At 39.8% G+C, this 21,007-nt stretch overlaps 2 protein-coding genes across 8 annotated transcripts in view; both read left to right on the top strand.

Moving 5' to 3' along the window:
- Positions 1-8,950, top strand: part of exoc6 (exocyst complex component 6) — a 32,816-nt gene extending 23,866 nt beyond the window's left edge. For 4 of the 7 annotated variants that reach the window (XM_044102367.1, XM_044102365.1, XM_044102371.1 and 1 more), the window contains 3 exons: positions 1,250-1,362; positions 1,740-1,751; positions 2,838-8,950. In XM_044102367.1, the coding sequence (XP_043958302.1) occupies positions 1,250-1,362; positions 1,740-1,751; positions 2,838-2,964 (252 nt within the window). In that variant the 3' untranslated portion in view covers positions 2,965-8,950. The remainder of the gene's footprint in view (positions 1-1,249; positions 1,363-1,739; positions 1,752-2,837) is intronic. The other 3 variants (XM_044102369.1, XM_044102366.1, XM_044102370.1) reach the window with 1 other exon arrangement.
- A 5,350-nt stretch (positions 8,951-14,300) lies between these two features.
- On the top strand, positions 14,301-19,890 carry LOC122823129 (cytochrome P450 26A1). Its single transcript, XM_044102416.1, has 7 exons — positions 14,301-14,856; positions 15,471-15,695; positions 16,073-16,354; positions 16,575-16,724; positions 16,843-16,977; positions 18,399-18,545; positions 19,219-19,890. The coding sequence occupies exons 1-7, from the start codon at positions 14,668-14,670 to the stop codon at positions 19,558-19,560; spliced, it is 1,470 nt and encodes a 489-aa protein (XP_043958351.1). The 5' UTR covers positions 14,301-14,667; the 3' UTR covers positions 19,561-19,890.
- Positions 19,891-21,007: the final 1,117 nt, after the last annotated feature.

Here is a 21,007-nt window from a genome sequence, read left to right as displayed (position 1 = left end):
AGATACTCAAACATCCAACATTCTCCCAGCTGAAAGTGAGGACTGGGCCAAACTTCTCTCAGACTGACAGGGACTGAAATAAATAAAAAATCATGTTATTTCTAATGTAGAAACAAGTAATAGTTGCAAAAATCGTTCTTTGTTATGAGTGTAAGCAATTTTTATACTTCTAGGTTTTCATTGGAATATCATTAATTTCTCCTAAATGCTCAATAAACTAAGCTAAGTTTTCATAAGTGAGTAGTCTCCTATGAAACGTAATGATTTTTATCAATCTAAACTGGAATTATCTTTCAGGAGTTACAACAGCTTCTTATCTAATGATTTAATATTAAAAGGTTCTTTGAGTTCCTAATTCTTGTACTGAACTCCAGGTGAGAATAATGGGGTTCTGCTGAGCCTCTCTAAGTGTTGGTCTCTCAGCCAGATGAATAACACTATTATCACTAAGCTGCTCTGTAACTGCTCTTTCAGCAAGACCCACACATCCAGCTGTTTCACCCTGTGACGTTACCATACACTGTAATGGGGTGGGGGTGGGTCATCCCCATCAGGTTAACCACAGGTCAGTGGGGAGACAGAGGATCATGTAGATTTATACCAACATCACATAACCTGAATCACAGTTCAACAGACCTTCATCCCACCAAGGCTGTGTGGTTCTCAAGGCAACCGTTAAGGTTCCTATCAGTATCGTCACAACGTAATTCAGTTTTTTTTTCCTACCAGCGAACAAATACTCAGAAATATCAGGAACAACATCAGAATCGTCTGTGTTTGTACAATTCTGGCCATTCCTTTTAGACAGGTCAGAGGTTGATTGAAGGTTCAACTACAGCTGCACTCAGATCATCATCAGAGGTGACCTGGGAGACCAACCATCCAGGACCTCCTGCTTACTTGACGTGACTCTGTTCACTCAACATGTATCACCTGCATGTCAGCTTGATACAGATTAGTCCCTAATCTGTAAAAAAAAAAAAAACTTGTAAAACACAGAAACCTGCATTATAAGACTACTAGGCTATCAAAAATAATACAAACACTAATTTGGCCATTTAATGCCAGCTTCATGTCTCCAATATTCTATTTTTGTTTTTTATCTACTAAATAAGAATTACACATGCAGTTAATGGACACTGAAATGTTAGAGAAAGATGTTTTCATAAAGAGTTTTATGAAAATCATTATAAACATCATAAATCTCTGGCTGCTCTTCCAAACCTGAAGCTCTGTTTCCTCTCCGCAGCTCCTGGACCTGTTCATGGTATGGGACTGGTCAACTTACCTGGCCGACTATGGTCAGCCAAACTCCAAGTACCTGAGAGTGAACCCAGCCACTGCGTTGGCTCTGCTTGAGAAGTAAGAGCCTCTCACCACCAGACACTGCTGGGGTTCAAAGTAATTCACCAGGTTTTCTTTCACCCTCAATTGCTGTGAAACCAAACATGGTTGTTCTTGTGGAAACAAATGAGGGAGTTTGGTCACTCTACCAAAAAACGATTTCTCAACAGTTGATATCAGTTCTGTTGGAATCCAAACTCTGACCCTGGACAAAGCTAAACTGTGAACTCATTTAGGAGATTTTAGTTTTTTCTACTGAAGCTACAGATGGAGATGGTGACTTTTGGTTTTCTCTGAGTGTCTCGGTTCCATAGCCTCATTTCTTCCATAACTTCACTTCTTTTCCACTAAAATTTGTCTTTTTCTGCTGTTTTTTTCTCCTGCTGCTGGTGCAGAGTCTACCGGGGGTAGGTCCACCATATTCACTTTCCCTTTTTTACCTACATGCGTTTGGTGCACAAGTAATGCCTGGTGACATTGTACTATGGAGCTGTGTGTCATCTGCACTGCTATGGTAACAAATCTAATTGCTTGTTATAAGCCGAGTTAATGGGAGGATGTTGTTATTAAATAAGAGGAGTTCCAGGTTGAACCCTGGGATACCTCACATTTGACCTCTGCCTGCTACGATGAACAGTCACCTGTTGACATAAAGAAGTCCCTGTTCTTTGAGGTCAGATCCAAACCGGGTCAGAGAGTCCGACCCAGCCGTCCAGTTGTTTACCATGTCAGGGTCATCAGGGTCAAATGCTGCACTGATAGTGCATCCTTTCTGTCACACAGGCAACGATTAGCAACCTCAGTGTGAAATAAATACAATTAAATATGAAATCACAGCAGCAGGTGTTAACCTCTGTTTTCTTCATCTTCTGACAAATAACCCTGTTTATGACAAAAACCTAATACATCACTGTCAGTACAGCAAATAATTGACCTAAGTTAAGCTTATTTGTGTGGATAGAATGTTTCTACTGTTTATCATTATAAGGGAAAATAGTGTGATGGCAGAATTGTTATTTATTGACAAAATGTTAAACTAAGTAATGTTATCTTTGTTACGCTTGCTGTGTGAACTGTTTTTGTGTATTTGTGTGTGACTGAGGACACCAGTGGTTCCCTGTTCAGCAGTGTACTGGAGTAATAATGGGTTTTACTTTGAAAGCAGTTTGTGTTTTTGTGGAGGTCCGACTGTTTGCAGTGACGGATCTGTGGCTCAAAACTTAGAGAAACTAAAGGGATGATTGTTGTCACTTTCATTATTATGGCAGTAACATCCAGAACCATGTTAGGATCTACCTGATCCTAAATGGCCCATCCCTTCTTGTTAGCTAAACATGGTGAACTCTGACCAAACACACAGTTGGTTAAATGGCTGCATCAGGAACCTGAACACTTGTTCCAGTGGCAGTCAGACATTTTCACACACTAGCAGATGATGTCAGGTCTGACTCGTCTGGACCAGAACATTCACAGACTCCTGTTTCTGCTTTCAGAATGAAAGACACCAACAAGAAGAACAACATCTTCTCTCAGTTCAGGAAGAACGACAGAGACAAGCAGAAACTGATCGAGACTGTGGTCAAACAACTGAGGAGTCTCGTCAATGGCATGTCCTCCTAGAATAATGCATACATGTTATTTGTATGTGCAATAACCAGATAAGATGAGTGAAACATGCATGCATTCACATGCACACATAAAAAACAAAGCGCCCTGAACAATATTGGTTTAATACACCACAGAGCAAACCCATGCAGAGGATCATATTCAACATACAAACAGCTGAGTTCTCATACTTACTGGGCGCACTTACTCAGCTGAAGGCTCAGCATTACACTGTATGTAAAAAGCCTGCAGGGAACCCCCTGCCAGCAAACATGACATCATTTCCTGCCTCTGACTTCAAACCTGTCAGAGGATTTCTGCTAAGTTCTGCACACACTCCAAACTATTTACTGAACCCTCTGAGGCCTGCAGAGAAACGATCTGTCAGCGGCTCATTGGAGATAAACTGTTTTGTAAATTTTTTTAAACTGGAATGACTGGAGACGTAAACTGAGAGTAGGAAGTACAGGAAGTGACAAAGTATTGGGGCAACGGACCCAAAGGTCCAAACGTACATACACTCAGCAAGAACATCAAGTTTGGCGCCAGGTTTTTCTTCAGTTGGTGTTTGTTTTCCTGCACTTTATTCTGAAGAATAATAGATCTTGTTAATCTGAGACAACAACGTCATTTACTGATCCACAGATTCATTTCAGACTCCTAAAAGTAATAACTGTGTGAAGGCAACATTTCAGACCCAGTAACATCTAATTCTGTTCATGTCTCATTATTAATGAGTGAAATAAGGAGAGTTTCATTTCAACAACTGAGATGACAAATCCATTTTCTCACACACAGGAAATGGATATGTGTGCTTGTGTGTGCGCGCTGGTGTGTGGTGTGTGTGAGTGTGGGTGGGTGTGTACATGTAATAGAAATGTAAACTGAATAATTTATTATTGATCTTTTTGAAGTTTGAGTTATTTATATAATTTTTATTATTCAGGATGCTGTATGCATGTTTGTGTGCGTGGGTGTGTGTGTGTGCGTGTGTGTGTGTGTGTGTGCATGTGCTTTGTGAGAGAGTGCAGATCAGAAATTTAAGAGCAAATCAACTTATCCAAATACTGTTGATACGGTTTATATGGCAACAATGAATTTTGCTGAAGTTGTATACATGAAGTGAAAAGTGAAAATGTGAATGATGATGTCCCAGGAGACTGATGTTCATATAAACCTGTTTAGTTCTCCACTTCATGGTGGCTTTTTCTTCTTGTTTTCTGCCTTGTCATATTAGACATTTCTGTCAGATTTATGGCTCACCTATTTTGTCTCCATCTGTTTTTGGCTCAGAAATGTAGCTTTTTATTTGCATCCATTTTTTCCACTCTGTGTGCAAATGGAGTTAAAACATAGAGCACAATTCTCTCTCTTCACTTTATTACAGATTCTGGATCAACCGAACTTCCACATGCATAAATATTAAAGTGAATCTTTGAATATTTGGATAGGCTTTACTTGTGATGTGATTATGGAGGCACATTTCTGCTATGAAACTCCGAATTGATTTTTCCTGAACTTTTTTATTTGCTCCTGTTTATTTCTTTGTTTATTTCTCTCCCGCTCCATCGGTGGGACAGACGCTTCCTCTGTGGAGTTAAGAAACAATCTTTCCCAACTGACATCGGTGACTTGAAATCTATTGCAGTAAATGTTAACTAAACATCTGCGACTTGTACTGATATCATTAACTTCTAATGTTTAATGGAAGGGAAACACATTCAACATGCTTAGGATTCTCTCCCCACAAAACTCAGTCAACAAGCTCCTTGTTAATAAAAATTGTTCAGTCTCACTATCAGGCCTTTTTCTAACCTCCAAATCTGTTTTTACTCAGTCAAGTCCAGTGAAGACGCAGGGGGACGATGATGACTGTAACACTCCTGATCCCATGACAAGGTTCCTAGTGGGAACAGGCTTTAAGAGAAATGCACCAAGTCCAGAAAACAGCAGGTGGTTTTTATACCTAGCTAGTTCTAGTCAAGTTGGGGCTGCGGCTGCTGCCCATCACCTGTAGTCAACCAGAAACATGCAGGATCTCAGGCCCACACACAGTCAGTTACTTAAATAAAAAAACCTTTATTATAACACAAATCTTTATTATAATAGCAAAACACAAGGTTCAGTCTGCATATGTCTGAATTAATTTGCCCTCTGGTCTCAGACTGGACTCAGATGTTTACCTGGACACTTTTTCAAAGAAGTGCTGATTGGGAAAGAGAATTTCTCACGGAGCCACATGAACTCATCCTGTCAGTTTTGCCTTCTTGTTTTTACTAGATGCCAGATAGAAATTTTTATGCAACTTTAAGAGACACATTACCGCAGTGGAATCAGCTCATCCATGCATTTGTTTTTTGCATTATATAAATAAACCAATATTAATAAAAACATTTCTAGATTGTGCAAAAATGTTGCTGTGGAACAGAATCAGACTACATAGCAACAGCAGTGAACATTCACATGCAGTCTGAATATGAAGCTACTTAAGATTAATTATATAAATGAAGTGAATCGTCATGTGGGCAGAATGAGAGTGCAGGCCTGCTGATCCTTTTACATTTTAATGCCAGGAGGAGAAACCTGAGTCCAGAGCAGCCAAACTGCTCACAGATTGTTTGCTACATATACTAAAAACCTATCTGTGACATTTGTTAATCAGAGGCTGTAATCAACTCTTGTAAACACTGGTCTAACTCGTTATAAACCTAAATTCACCACTTTTATTCTTTTTCTTTTCCTCAGGGTGAAATTCAGGTTTAGAATCTCTGAATCCACCAAGAAAAGCAATAATGTTGTTTATTACATCATGGTCTGCAGGTTAACACTTTACATCTGTACATAAACTTTGATGGGAATGTTTTAAAATGAGGCTTTTTGTTCTGTTTTTTATGTCCGTTGCTTCAAGATGGATGTCGTTGTTTTTTCCTCCTTATTTTTATGGCTTGTAAATCCCTCTGTGTATATCCTCCTTTTTGTAAAGAAAAGATTTTAGCAGCGTCTCTGCTGCTGACAACATGAAGGTGGACTCTGTGATGTGTTCCTCCGTCAGTCTCTGAAGTCAACTCATATTCAATAAGAAGCCCAGCTGCTGGTTACAGTGTGTAGAACATTTGGGAACATTTGTAGTTACATGCTTAAGTATGAAGAATTCAACATGTTATAATACTGAATCAAATCAAATTGACATTATTCAAATGTTTCATATCATTAAACAGTGTTTAATACCCGACAAAGATTGTTGGAGTAAACCCAAAAGTTTGTCTTCAGACGGTTTCACTAAGGGGAAAAAGCAGGGCTGCACCGATTTCTATTTTCTGATCGATCGCCGATTACCAATCTTTAAAAAGCTTGACTTGCTGATTCTGGCTGATTGGCCAATGCCAATTTTTTGTCTGAAGTTTTGCCAAATATTGCAAGAAAGTCACTGAGTTGGCAACAGTGGACAACTCTGTCAGTCTGACTCACAGCAGAGCAACAGAGGACTGTGGCAGATTTTTAGACCTTTGCTGAGGAAGATAAGATCATTTGATAAGATCAGCTTCACATGCAAGTACCGACCAATCATCAATCTCCCAAAACTAAGAAAATCGGTGCCGATAAATCGGTGCACTTGACAAATAAACGATCCGAACCAGCCTGGCCCTCCAGGAAATGAGGATTATGCTCTTATAAAGTCATTAAGTAACTGATTAACTTCATTTTTTTCTGTGTTTAAAAGTCAAAGCTTGTATTAGCTTGTGGGAAAAATTCATTAAAACCTCAAGTTGCAAATGTGGTTTTAATAAGTTAAATGAACACAAAAAAGCACAAGTGAGCTAGAGATCACTTCTGTCAGGAGCGGCACGTCCAGGGCTGGACTGGACCGAGAAGCAGCTCCGCATCCCAATGATACACAACAAACCAGAGGAGATGATGTACACACTGTGTTGTTTCAAAAATTAAAATGAAGAGCAGCATCATAGATGGAAGAAAGTAACCATTTTAAAAAATGGATACATTCTTTCATGACTCCATTTTATCATCTTATTTTTCTCCCTCTCTCTCACACACAGTATATTTTTCTATATTCACAAGAACTTTGTTTTGATCTCCATTCATTTTTTTATTCATTTCGGCAGCCTAACTCTAAGCTGAACTCAGTTCACATCTTAGTCCTAAATTTACCCCAACAGAAAACAGCACTGCTCCTTATGGGGCCCAAAGGTCCCATAAGCAGGAGTCACAATATTGCATTTATTTTGGAAAAAATTGACCTTACAATGTGTCAAATACCATACATTACACACACACTGAGTGACTTTGAGTAATTACAGTAGATACATGGAGATAGATGTTGAAAAGGATGTACTATCCAGCCACAGCGAAGTGGTTCACAGATAGTTCAGTGTTCCAACCACTGCAGCTTTTTTTTTTGTTTTATTCCAATATAAAGAGGAAAACGTACAGCAGAAATATCACATTATTTTTGGAAAAAGGTTATATTTGTCTGATTTCTGTAGATCACAAAAAGCAGGTATGGCATTTAGCTACCATTTCAAAACATCATCATTCATTAGGAGCGTAACTGTCGTACTATACTTGACAAGTATGGCTACTTGTCACAGTCATTTGAGTAGAATTTAGACACTGATATTGAAATATTAGTCATCTGTTGTAGAACCACATGGTTCCTTTAAAGAGAAGTATAAATGATCAATTCATCTTGATTTGCTGGAATGTGAGCAAATCTTTCTTTGGAGTTCCAACTGAAACCTTCCAACCAGCACAGTACAGTCACTATCTGTTGTTGATTAGTCATTGGAGACAGAGCTGTAAAAACTAAATCCTAAACGCACATTTTATTGTGTGTCTTCGCCATGTGGAGGAAGAATCTCTGAAAATGTATTCATTGGTCATTTTTTAAAATTTGCCACGTCTTTTTTTCTTGTTTTATTTAATTTATTTTTTTAAGTTTTGAATGATTTTCACAGCTTCCCGCTGGTGAACAGTGAATAATCACAGTAAGTGTTGAACTTTACATCAGACGTAAAGTGGAAGCCTGTATTTGACAGTAAAAACTGATCCGCTAACAGCAGACAGATCTGCTGCTAGAACTCAGGAGGAACAGTTGAGTTCAGGTTGTTAGTTCTAATTTTAGCAGCTTGACCTTTTCTAGCACTGACACAAACAAAGGTGCCTCATCTACAACCAGTACCGGTCACACAGTGGACACAGAGCCGCAGCCTCCCCCGTCTTTCACACACACTTACACAAACACAGAAGCATCACTTGTTATGGGAAGGCTTCCTGCCATCTTGCATCTCATCCTTGGAACCCGGTTCTGTCTCACCACACGCACGCTAACTGGGAAACGGCATGTGAACTTTGCCCCGGGTCAGTGTTTGAATGCGAAGATCCCTGTCGCCACAGATGTAATGAGGCGAGAGACATTCGCAGAGCTCCATTATCACTGGACTGGAGTCGCCATGCCAGGATACACACACACACACACCCACACACATTGAGAAATCTTGCTTCTGAAGTTTGCTGTGAACTTTCACCTCTACTGTCTTGCTACAGATTCTTATATACACACAGTCATATTCCATCAGTTAGAATTTTGTGATGAGACTTGAAAAGTATCTTTCAAATTGAGCCTTAAATCATTAAGTTCAAATTTCTGTATTAAAATGATTTTTATGTTTCTGATGTAAACTTCTAATCTTCAAAATCATGTTTCAGAATCATCATCAGAATCAGGCTCCATCAGGCTTGAAAGCATCAGTTTGTATTTAAATCATCTCGGCTGTGTTTGACTGAGTGATGGAGGGACTGAGATAAATGAACTTTTCAATCAAGAATAATTCAACAATATCAAGAGTTTGTGTGTGTTCTTCTACGGAAGCCACCAGTCAGCTGATTTCAGAAGGTTCATCAAGAATCTGTGTCTTCTGAAAGAAGTTCAAAATAAAGCAGATTTTTTTTTCATATTTGTCATGAAAATGTTGGATTTAAATCATGTTTGCTTTGTTTGTCCTTTAATAACACACACAGAGCAGTGTCACAAACTGGTACTGCAGACTGATCATCAGGATTTGTATTAAAAGTTCAGTTTATTATTCCAAATGGTAAAAAGACAAAGGGAATTCAGCTGATTACTTTCCTACAATCCCTCCTACTGAACATGCATGTGGCGACAGTGGAAAGGAAAACTTCTCTTTAACAGGAAGAGACGTCCAGCAGAATTTGATGCGGTGTGAATCAATCACCATCTGAAGTGACCTGCTGAGGGTTTGAGAAGACTGAGCAGACCACAAAATAAAAAGTATATTTTAAACAACCAAGAAAGTAGCAGAGTGAGAAAGAGTAGTGGGTTTGTCCTACTCTTTCTTTATCAAAAGTGGCACTTTTGATAAAGTACCACTCACTTTATCAAAAAGGAACAGCCCATTGAACCAGAACATATAAAAAGAAACCATGAGACTCAACAAGGTGCTGCTTAAAATTACACTAAATATTTTTATAAACAGGGAAAAAAGTTGAGTCTCTGGACCAACACAACAATGTTCACATCTTCCATTCACATGAAACAGCAGTGTTTGTTAGTAGAGCGACATTTGCTGCAGGTTGGCTCCTCCCATCACAAAAACACATCAACAATTGCGCTCAGTGTGTAAGAACACACTCACTGTGATCCTACACAGTGAATGGCAAGATGGAATAAAGGTGTGACCATCACCAAGCGCTGTGTCTGTGAATAGTGTCTGGGTCAGTGGTGGGACGAGGGTCTGCCTGTTGCTGTTAAAGCCGTTTATTGCCTTGTTAAAGTGTTTGATCTCTATAGTAAAATACAGGCAGCAAACACCTCCAACGTCCAGCCTCCTCCTGCTGCACGGCAGCAGCACAGGAAGCTCAAGCTGCTGGTCTGGACCACGACTGACGCACAATGATGACCATCTGTGGACATTTGAGGTTTTCCTCTGATCTTTGAGACGTTATGATAAACATCTTAAAGTTCAAACTGAGCCCCAGTCAGATGCAACACTGTCACCACTAGGGCTGAAATTATTAATGAGATTTATTTCTGATTAATTGATTATTGTAATAATCATCAACTAGTTTAGTAATTGGTTAATCAGTAAAGCTCCAATATGTAACTTCTATTAAAAAAAAATATTTTTTCACATATTAAACCGTCTCCATGTTCAGACAGGATGAGACAGATAATCTGAGAGAAAAGTTGAGTTCCTCTTGCTTCTCCCAGTGCTAACTAGAAACAACCAACAGAGCCAGGAGGAGGGTCTTAGCGCTGTCAATCACTTCTCCATCTGGAGCTGCTCTCTCCCCCTCTTCCTCTCTATGTCTCAGCTACCACAGCCTGTCATGAATGCTCAGGCTAGTTAGCATAGTTACCAATGATGGCATATAAATGGTATTTCTGCAATAGTAAGTTGTTTCTCCCCCAGTACCACATTTAGCAGCAAGTACATGAGATTGATCATCAGCGCTAAGACCTGCCTCCTGGCTCTGATTGGTTGTTTCTGGTCAGAGTGATGCGTTGTTCAGACGGTACCAGCAGCTCAGGGAGGAAGAGGAAGAGACGGATCTTTTCACAGATTTTCTGTCTCATAGCAAACTGTCAAGACAAGGTTTACATGTAAAATAATTTTTTATAAAAGTTACATACTGTACCTTTGATTGTACTAAAATATCCAGCCTCAAAAAATGACATTTGCTGAATTGACCTTTTTGTACTTAATTACTAGTATTCAGTGTAGTAATCAACATATTTACACCTCTGTCTGTAAATATGTTTTAGCTAAAACTTCTCAGGTGACATACTTGTAGCTTCACCAGGTTCAGATTTACTAAGGAAATGCTGTGGTATGGCTTTTTACACAAAAATATTTATTTCTTAATTAAAGATGAATTCAATTATTTGTTTATTTGCATTCTTCAGTGCATTTCTGATGTTGCATAAAGAAAGGCCTGCCTGGTGAAATGGAAAATCTGTAGAAAGTGTCCAATATTGTGCATGGATTACATGGATTAATTATTAAATGGATAAAACTGATCATGTCGGGCTGATAAAAGTATTTAGTGAGTGCTTGAATCAACATTTGAACATGATGTATCTACTGTCAGGTCGTCTGTCTTTCTCTATCTCTTCCACATTGGATGGTAAGGTGGAACATAGCCCCCAGTTCCCCAGTTCTCTCTCCCTGTTTGATGAACAGTGAACTTGGTTGCACACAAGAGTTCATCGAGATGTCAGGGTCACCAGTAGGTCAGCCAGCGTGCGAGCTGGGGGTGGAGTGATATAAACATGCACAAATGGACAGTGGCCGTTTGCCACTTGTGCTAACTGAGCTGTGTGCTCCGGTGTGTGTGTGTTTGTGTTTTATTTTGCTGCATGTTTTGGCCATAAGGTTAGGTGTGTCCAAAGATAGCAACACATTGATAACAAATGTCTATGCAACTTATCAAGTATTAACAGCAGCAGCTGGTGAAGAGCTGCACCATTTTTCACATTGTCCAGTAGATAAGGGAGAGATTTCTGAGAGTCCAGGACAAAAAGTTGTCATGAAATTGGATTTGGATCCCTGGAGTTGACAGTGAATTTAATTCATTGCTTAATTCACTTAAAATGTATAGTTAGATCATTCAAAAGAGAGTGGGGGGTTTGGGAAAACATAACGATGAGAAATGGAAGAAATAAAAATGAACAAAGTTCCTGATCATTGAGTGGAACAAGTGTTTACTTTTTACAGGTTTGATGTGACCTATATTTTGGCATTGAGCATTTTTAAAAGGATGCTTTCCTTTTATATTAAAACAAGATCCTTAGTTTTGCACATAATGTTTGAGTTCTTCAGAGGGAAACACTTAACAGATTGCAAACTAGTGTTCTGTATGAAAATTATACAGTCTGAACAAAGACGTTTCCAAGGTAAAACATGATACCTTTTGTTGTTTAAGCATAGTAAGTGCTTACCTTACAACATAATGAAAGATTAAAAATACACAGAGGGGCTGAGGGGACGTAACTGAAGCTGATTTTCTATTTAGTGTATAAGTGTATCTATTTATATTCATGTATTCATCCATCCTTTATCTTATACCCTTATTCCTAGAAGGATCATGAAGGCTGCTGGTGCCTATCTGCAGAGGTCAACGGGCGAGAGGTGGGGTCACCCTGGACAGGTCACCAGTCTCACAGGGCAACACAGAGACATACAGGAAAACACACACACTCACACACCTCAGGAGAATTTAGAGAAACCAATTAACCTGACAGTCATGATTTTGGACTGTGGGAGGAAGTCGGAGAACCCGGAGAGAACCCACCATGCAGAAAGACCCCGGGCTGGGAATTGAACCCAGGACCTTCCTGATGCAAGGCGACAGAGCTACCAAGTGTAGCGACTGTGCAGCCCCTATTAATAAATTAAATAAATACAAATTTAATATAACTGTATCAATTTATATTAAATGTATAAATTTAACAAATAGAAAAAATCACAAGATGATTTTATGAAGTCAAAAACCTGTGCAGCTGTGTCTCTATGTACAAACCTGATTACTTTATATACAACAGCCAGGCAGTAGAAAGAACTCACCACTCTTCAGTCACATTGGAAGCTTTTCCAGCAAGACGAATCTGTTTAAGGTTATTCCACAACATTTAAGTACGGTACACATACTTTGACTAGACCACTCCAAAACGCTTCATTTTTAACTACTGAGGTGAACTGGCCAGACTGTTTTTTAATATTGTCTTGCTGCAGAATCCATGTGTTTAGCAGGGAGTCCTGAGAAAGTCGTGGACTTATCCTGAAATTTGAAATAGGACACCCTACTGCCCCTCCCCACCCTCCACCCCTCCTCCTCTCCCTCACACACCAATCCAAGAACTCCAGTGATTGACAGTTTTCCTGTAACATTATGTTGTTTCTTTACCATTAGTCCAGCTGCAGCAAATCGGCAACCCTGAGCTTGAGAGACGGAACCAGCTGAACGGGGCAGGGTGTGAGCTAAGACCCTCTGGGCTCTGATTGGTAGTTTCTGACCAGCAGCGGTGTCTGTTCCTACAGGTGGCAGTAGAATCACAAGGAGAGGCAGAAGATCTTGATTTTTTTCAGATCATCTGTCTCATATTCTATTGGTGTTCTGGGTTGAGTTTAAGATCACAGACTGATGGCTGAACTTAATTCTTCAGGGCTTTCTGGCAGAGAGTCGAATTTTTGATTCCTTCCATTAGGAAAGTCGTCACACTGCCACTACCTTGCTTGACATTATTCTGTTTTTCAAAAATGCTGTTAGCGTTAAACCAAATACATTAGGAATCAGAATGTCTTCCTCCATGTCTTGAGGATCTGAAGGTGTTTTGGTAAATGCCATTTTAGTCAGCGCCGGTTGTGGCATCGGAACTCCTCCATGGAGGTTATTTAGTCTCTTTCTAATTGTTAAATCATGAAGTGGGACCTTGGTTTAAATGTTGCTCTAGGTGCGTTGGTGAGTGCTTGCATGAGTCTCTGATGAGCTCTTGGAGTCATGTTGGTGGACCAGAGGCTCATGGGAAGGTTCTGCACTGATCCACGTTTGTCAGCAACGTTTCTCTCTGTGGTTTTCTTGCTGACTCTGTGGTCGTTTCCAGACTGATACATGTCACTGACTTGACATAAGGGCCAGGTTGGTTCAGATAGCTTGTATGTGCTAATAAACAAACTACATTTCAGTACAACAAAAAATGTTTTATGATCTAAGATGTAGAAGTTTAGCAACAACAACAAAAAAGCAAAAACAAGAAATCCTTTTAGAGCAATGTTGACTTTCAGTAGGCTTTAGAGGATTCTAGGCTCAACATTACTTGTGTGGATGTGGGCATCCCCTCTGCCTGTCGGTGTTGACCCAAGTTTGAACTCACAGAGATACCATTTTTATAACACACACACACACACACGCACACACACACACACACACACACACACTCAAACAGAGAGAGAGAAAGAGAAAAAGAGAGAGAGCAGTTTAAAGTCTCCTTCCACATTTCAATGACGTTCAGTTTGATAGAGGTACAGAGTCAAGTAGAGGACAGCGGTGCTTTCCAGTGACACACTATCATTTCCCCATTTATTCATGAGAACTTGCTTGCTAATCTGTGGGTCAATGTCTCAGTAAGATACAAAGGTAGCTCAGTCTGCACTCTGAAATAAGCTTCCAAAAAAAACCCCACAAAGACTAATTATTTACAAATGCAGTCTGAGTCACAGAGACCCTGTTGAGAGGGATTAGAGCCTCATTTTCATTTGGTAAGAAGCTTGTGAATGTGCTTCTTAACACCTTTCTGCTCCTGAATGCAGTTCAGCCTGCAGGCATGACGCCGGTCCTACAAGTGGCCCTTCAGCTAAGGTAATGAGTTTGTAAACTAGCTGCTTTCACGGCCAACAAAAGAGACGCGCTTCCATTGTCACAAGAAATATTTCTCAGTGAAATGTCCTGCGAGCATTAGGATTAAAGATGTGGCCCTTGAAACAAACGATGTCAGCCAATACAGACTGTAGGCGGCGCCGAGCCGCAGCCACAATTAAAGATGAACTTTGAGTGAACTAATTCATGTGAGGGAGGAGAAGGTGAGGCGAGGCCTATAAAGGGCTGCAGGAGGAGCGGCCAGCCTCACATGTTGATGCCGCTTCACCTGGACGGACAGACCGAACCGAACCGAACCGAACCGACATGGCTCTGAGCACGCTGCTGGCCTCCTCCCTGTGCACCGTGGTGCTGCCCGTCCTGCTCTTCCTGGTGGCGGTTAAGCTGTGGGAGGTTTACATGATCCGCGGCGGAGACCCGAGCTGCCCGAGCCCGCTGCCGCCCGGCTCCATGGGCTTACCGTTCATCGGAGAGACGCTGCAGCTCGTCCTGCAGGTAGGTTCAGGTCAGCCGGCTGCACTGAACGGAGAATCCTTTTGACTGCACAGGCAAAGTTTATGCTTCATCCTTCCTGCACTGCATGGTGTGATTTATTATATTATACAATATGATCAAGACATTTTTGTTTTGGAGGTGTGGTTATTTTAAAATTAAGCTCGTTTATGTTTTTATGATGCATACAGTGTTTGTTGTTTAGAAATATGAAAAATTGGAAAATCTTTCTTTTTCATATGAAAAAAAATAAATTTGAGTCAAATTTTTACCAGACGAACACTATAAATGTAGCATAAGTCAAAATGGCCTGGTGCTCAGTACTTTAAAAATATCTAGAAACATAAAAACTGTAAAATAAATAAAGTAAAATGAACGAATGAATAAATAAATAAATATGTTTGATCCAAAAAGCTTCACTAGTTTTAGACCAAAATAAATTAGCTTACATTTCAAGGTAATATTTAGTATTTCAAGAAGAAAACCAAGAACCATTATTTTTTATTTTTTATTTTTTATTTTTTTTCATAAGTAGTTTTTGATGAGGAAATCCACCACAAAACGTAAGACAGTTAAGTTTTGTTTCTCACTGCCTGTCTGTGTTCCTGTGGCTGCAGCGGAGAAAGTTTTTGAGGATGAAGCGAGAGAAATACGGTTACATCTACCGCACTCACCTCTTCGGGAAGCCCACGGTGCGTGTGAGCGGAGCGGAGAACATCAGGCACATCCTGCTGGGGGAGCACAGGCTGGTGTCTGCACAGTGGCCGTCCTCCGTCCGCACCATCCTGGGGGTGGACACTCTCTCCAACATGCACGGCTCCCAGCACAAGACCAAGAAGAAAGTGAGTTTGGAACTTTCCAGTATCCAGAGCGAGTCACGTCTGTTTCCTGTCATTAGAATTCACCGACATTAAAGACAAGTTCATACACAGCTCCATACCTTTTACACTTCACCCTCAAATGAGTAACTTTATTTAATAATAAACATGTTTGTTTCTTTTGAAACATTTCCAAATTTTAGCAGTTTTTTGTTTGAAATCAGGTTTTAAAAAGAGTTTTATTCCCAAAGAATGTTAATCTTAGAAATTGGTTTCCCATGAGCCATTGTAAAGAAATCTGATCTCTCTGCTGAATGAATGGAGTCTTTACATTGACCTCAGTGTGTTTAGACTGACTCCTCCGTAGAAGTTGAGTTTCATCCACTTGATTCCTGCTTTAGGCCATCCTGAGGGCCTTCTCCAGGGAGGCGCTGGAGCTCTACATCCCCGTCATCCAGGAGGAAGTACAGACTGCAGTCAAAAGCTGGTTGGTGCAAGACCCCTGTGTGCTGGTCTATCCTGAAATGAAGCGGCTGATGTTCCGCATAGCCATGAGGATTCTGCTGGGTTTTGACCCGGAGCGGATCCGGACCGATGAGCAGCAGCTGGTGGAAGCATTTGAGGAAATGATCAGAAACCTTTTCTCCCTGCCCATCGACGTCCCGTTCAGTGGGTTGTACAGGGTAAGAGCGTCGGATCAACACAGTGAAGATGTGAACTGGCTCACTGTGAAACACTTTCCTGTCAGTGAATTGGTGTAAACATGAGCCTCAGAACGGTCTGCTTTATTTAACATCCCACCCAGGAGGAGCTGGGACATTTAATCAGCCTGTCCGTTGCAGACGTCCGTCCTCACTTCTATCTTTGCCCCCTCATCTTGTCCTCTCCTCTTCTGTCCTGTAGGGTCTGAGGGCCAGAAATTTCATCCACTCAAAGATTGAAGAGAACATCAAAATGAAGGTGGAGGAGTCAGACAAAGGGTCAAAACACACAGACGCCCTGCAGCAGCTCATAGACAGCAGCAAGAAGAATGGAGAGCCCTTCAGTATGCAGGTAATGAAGATCCAAAGCATTGTTCAGGAAAGGCAAATCTCTGGAAGGATGTTGTCAGGGCTTTTGTTTTTTCTCCCCCGAATCTGAATAATTCAACATGTCTGCCTTCTGTGTCCAGGCCATCAAGGAATCTGCTACAGAGCTTTTGTTTGGCGGCCATGAAACCACGGCCAGCACCGCCACGTCCCTCATCATGTTTCTGGGCCTGAACCCAGAAGTTGTGAACAAACTGAGGCAGGAGTTATGGGACAAGGTAAATATGCTGTGCTTTCTTTAGCCTGAATATCAGTTAAAGTAGCTTTTTGATTGGCTGAGGCAGTTGTCAGCAAATAATAATAATGGATTTACTTTTGCAAAACCCTTAAATTATTTCAAAAACATAATGGTTCATCAGTGGCACCTTCTCAGGTGTGAAGTCCAGCTGGCTGAGGGTTTATGTGTGAGCAGAGAGAGACGGCCACACACCAATGAAAATGTTTAAGTTAGCAAAATAAATGGATTCCTGACATGACTCAAAACCAGAGCTACACCTTCCACTGCTGTTCTGATCTGCAGAGCTCCGAATAAAAAGCAACTCATCCTAGATCTGCATGGATAAAGTTCCACTTAGAACTTTATTCTATGAATAACATTTCACCATAACATCACCAGCAGTATGAGAGATTAAATATGACAACCTGGGGCTTTTGTGAAATATACGTACCTGAAAGAACTTTTCTTTTTCTTTGCAAAACAACTTCATGCATCAGTTCTCACATTTTGTTTCATATTAAAGCCGACATATTTCCCCCGTGCTACGACTGTCTTCTTGCTAGCAAGCCCGCTTCTTAACTGATGGTGGACAATGTACATTTGAATTGTTCGTGCATGCTAAAATCAATCCATAGAACAATTACAGCATTGGAAAATGAAACAGACCTGGAATGCTTGCAGAGGCGTTAGCATGATTCACTAATATATGCTAACGCATATATGGCTAACTGTTGAAACCTGAGCAGAAGGAATCAGTGTTTCCATCCGAATTTAAAGTGATTCAGTTCTTGCAACAAATGAAATTAGAAATTAGAAGTCAGTGTTGAAAGTATTTTTTTTGCCAGCAGGTAAAGGGGTGTATTTACTTGTTTATGACTTTTGAAAATCTATCTTCAGCTCAGCCCTAAACCTGGTTGATAGTTGTCATGCACATTGGGATGCATACTAAGTACTTTTGGGTCAAAAATTTAAATAAAAAAATCCCAAAAATACTTTTATTGATCACAAAGATAAATTAAATGCTGTCATAACTCTAATTCAAATTCTTTAAAGAGTTATTGTCGATAGTGACGGCTGCTGTCAGAAAAGATCTCATGTAATCGTCTGTATTAGAACAACATTTTTTGCCAAACATCAGTCCAACTACACAGCATCCAAAAATAAGAAGGAATACTTGTCCAAAAAAGGGCAGGACCAAAAGTTTGAAAAAGAAAAAATCTCAGTGAGAATACCGAGTTACTCCAATGTGCTGCTGGCCTGAGAGCTAAGGTAAAGCTAGCTAGTATGAAACTAAATCTCAACAGAAACTCTGTGCTGCTGTTGACTAAAAATATACAAGATGTGTTGTCATACCTTGACTAAATCTATGAAGACGTTTGTTAACTCTGCTCACTGCCTGGTCCCTCATGTCTGTCTGTTCAGGGGGAGAATGGGATGGACCTCCAGAGTCTGAACATTGAATCTTTGGAGCAGCTCAAATACACAAGTTGTGTGATCAAAGAAACACTGAGGATGAACCCGCCTGTCCCTGGAGGCTTCAGAGTGGCTCTCAAAACATTTGAACTGAATGTAAGTGACTCAATGATCATTTGATTCTCCTGTGTTCGACCTGAAAGTTCCAGATTTTAGGAATTAAGATAACTAGATTTTTTATTTTTTTCAAAAACATGTAAAAATGTAAAAACATCACAGTGAAAGATGCATTAAGATACATTACATTAGTGGGAAAAAATTTTAAAAAAGTATCGTGTGTTAATGGATATTAACAGTATGTGTGTGTGAGCATGTAAGCAGTGATCAATGATTATCAGTGTGTGGAGTAATTTAAAAACAGCAATCAGGTAATAATAATTACAATAATAATGAACCAAATTATCTATGATAGGTAAATATAAACATATGATGGATCAATTAATAATTATTTAGTTATTTCTACTAAGTGGAGCTTGTTATATATTATATTAAAGCTGGGACAGGAAGAATAATGCAGAAAGAAGTAAAAACTAAAAGAGGGGAAAAAACAAACAAATTATTATTTATAAGTAAGGAGAATATAAAAATGAATACACAAAAATAATTTTCCACTGAAATGTATTCAGTTAGTACATTCATCCAATATGTCAGACTGATGGTGCTTCTGGTTTTCCAATTCACAAAAGTTGTCTTTTTAACAGTGGTTAAAGCTACAAGTAATTATTTGAAAAAAAACCCATAATTTTGATCATGTCCCATAACCTTTCAGGGCTACCAGATTCCTAAAGGCTGGAACGTCATCTACAGCATCTGTGACACTCATGATGTTGCTGAGATTTTCCCCAACAAAGACGACTTTCAGCCCGAGCGCTTCCTGACCGAACCCTCTGCAGACTCCTCCAGGTTCCAGTACGTACCGTTTGGTGGAGGCTCTCGGATGTGTGTGGGAAAGGAATTCGCTAAGGTTCTACTGAAGATCTTCTTGGTAGAAGTGGTCACAAAGTGTGACTGGACCCTCTTAAACGGACCGCCTACCATGAAAACTGGACCCACCGTCTATCCTGTGGACAACTTGCCAACCAAATTCAGCAGCTACATGAAAAATCGTTAGAGGAGCTTCTGGACTTTAGTAGTTCTGTAAATCTGAACACAGTCCCTGTCTGCTGTCTTCTTGAACAGATTGTGTATATATTGTATATTCATGTATTTTTATGACTGTGTAAATATATCTATAGGTGTATATTTACCTAATTTGAGAACTAATCAAAAAGCACTATAGGGTTACAATAAATACTTTATCATATCAGTGGTTTATCTGTAGGATTTTTCTACATATATAATGTAGCGTGTTGATATACATTTTTGTATCTTGGCTCAAGGTATTTATGCAACTTGTCTGCTTTTGGATGAGATTTTTATTTAAATAAACAGTTTGACAAAGCGTGTGCTAGTTCAGGTCAGTCCACATGGAGATGTTTTTGTTTCTTTTCCTTTATTTCACCAGATAAAACCCGTCGAGATCTAGACCTCATCTTCAAGAGGGACCTGGGCAGAAGTCTGCCTTGATGGAAATCTATCCACACTTAATTTACTGGTCCAGTGTTTTATTTTTAGATAACTATGATTCTTTGTGAATCTGTTTAATTGGCTTTTGTGAACTGATAGTGATTGATCCTGGTGAACAGAGCCAAGTGCAAAATGAACTCTTACTCACTGGATTTTGGTGGGTAGAAGTTCTGGGTAGAGAGAAGAAATCCAGATTAAGGAAAGACAAAAACCTTCAGATTTAATTCTGGCCAAATATTAACAATGAACAGTTAAAATATGATAACTTAGACCTTGTTTGAACAAAAAGCCTAAAACAAAATTAAACAAATAATTATTTTACTAGTACACTTCAGCAAATAAGAATATTGGATAAAAGTGCAATCTTTCTTGCCAGTCATATTAAGTGAAATGTCATTTTAAAGATTTATTACACAGAATAAAATATTTCAAACTCTTCATTTTTATTTTTATTTTTTTGTAGCTTTAGTAATTATGTCTTACAGGTAAAGAAACATGGAACTGGAGACCCTTGAAAAGTTCCAAAGTTTTATATCACTGAATTAAGGTGTCAGTAACAGAACAGTAAATTGTTGCCTTGAGACAAGGAGAGTCCTTGGTTCAAATCCTGGTCTGCAGTATATGTGGATGGAGTTACAGTCAATGTATGCATGGATTCTGTCAAAGAAATGAGCTTTAGATCAATTGGTTGCTCTAAATTGCCCTTATGTATGTAAGTGTGCGTGTGTGTGTGTGTGTGTGAGGGGGTGTTTGCGTAGCGATGGACATCCAGTTTGTTCCCCACCTCTCAGTCCATGACCACTGCAGACAGACACAGTGTGACCAGCAAGGAGAAACAGGCACAGAAAGCAGAAGTGTCAGCAGCCGACCAGTCTCTGGCAGTAAGACACACGTGTGGTTTGTGATCGTTCTCAGGATGACAGCGATCAGAAAGAGGTCCAGGTGTTTCTGCTCTGTTTGTGATGAGCCTGCCGCTGTAAGCAGAGCTGGAA

The sequence above is a fragment of the Gambusia affinis genome, linkage group LG20, assembly GCF_019740435.1.
Source record: "Gambusia affinis linkage group LG20, SWU_Gaff_1.0, whole genome shotgun sequence".
Taxonomy (NCBI): Eukaryota; Metazoa; Chordata; class Actinopteri; order Cyprinodontiformes; family Poeciliidae; genus Gambusia; species Gambusia affinis.
The sequence above is the reverse complement of the archived record's forward strand: the minus strand, read 5'-3'. Positions and strand labels throughout refer to the sequence as shown.

Coding starts and splice junctions, on each gene's coding strand:
- LOC122823129 (XM_044102416.1), top strand. CDS start 14,668: ATGGCTCTGAGCACGCTGCTGGCCTCCTCCCTGTGCACCGTGGTGCTG. Junction 16,725..16,842: donor GAGAGCCCTTCAGTATGCAG/GTAATGAAGATC, acceptor TTCTGTGTCCAG/GCCATCAAGGAATCTGCTAC. Junction 18,546..19,218: donor TCAAAACATTTGAACTGAAT/GTAAGTGACTCA, acceptor ATAACCTTTCAG/GGCTACCAGATTCCTAAAGG.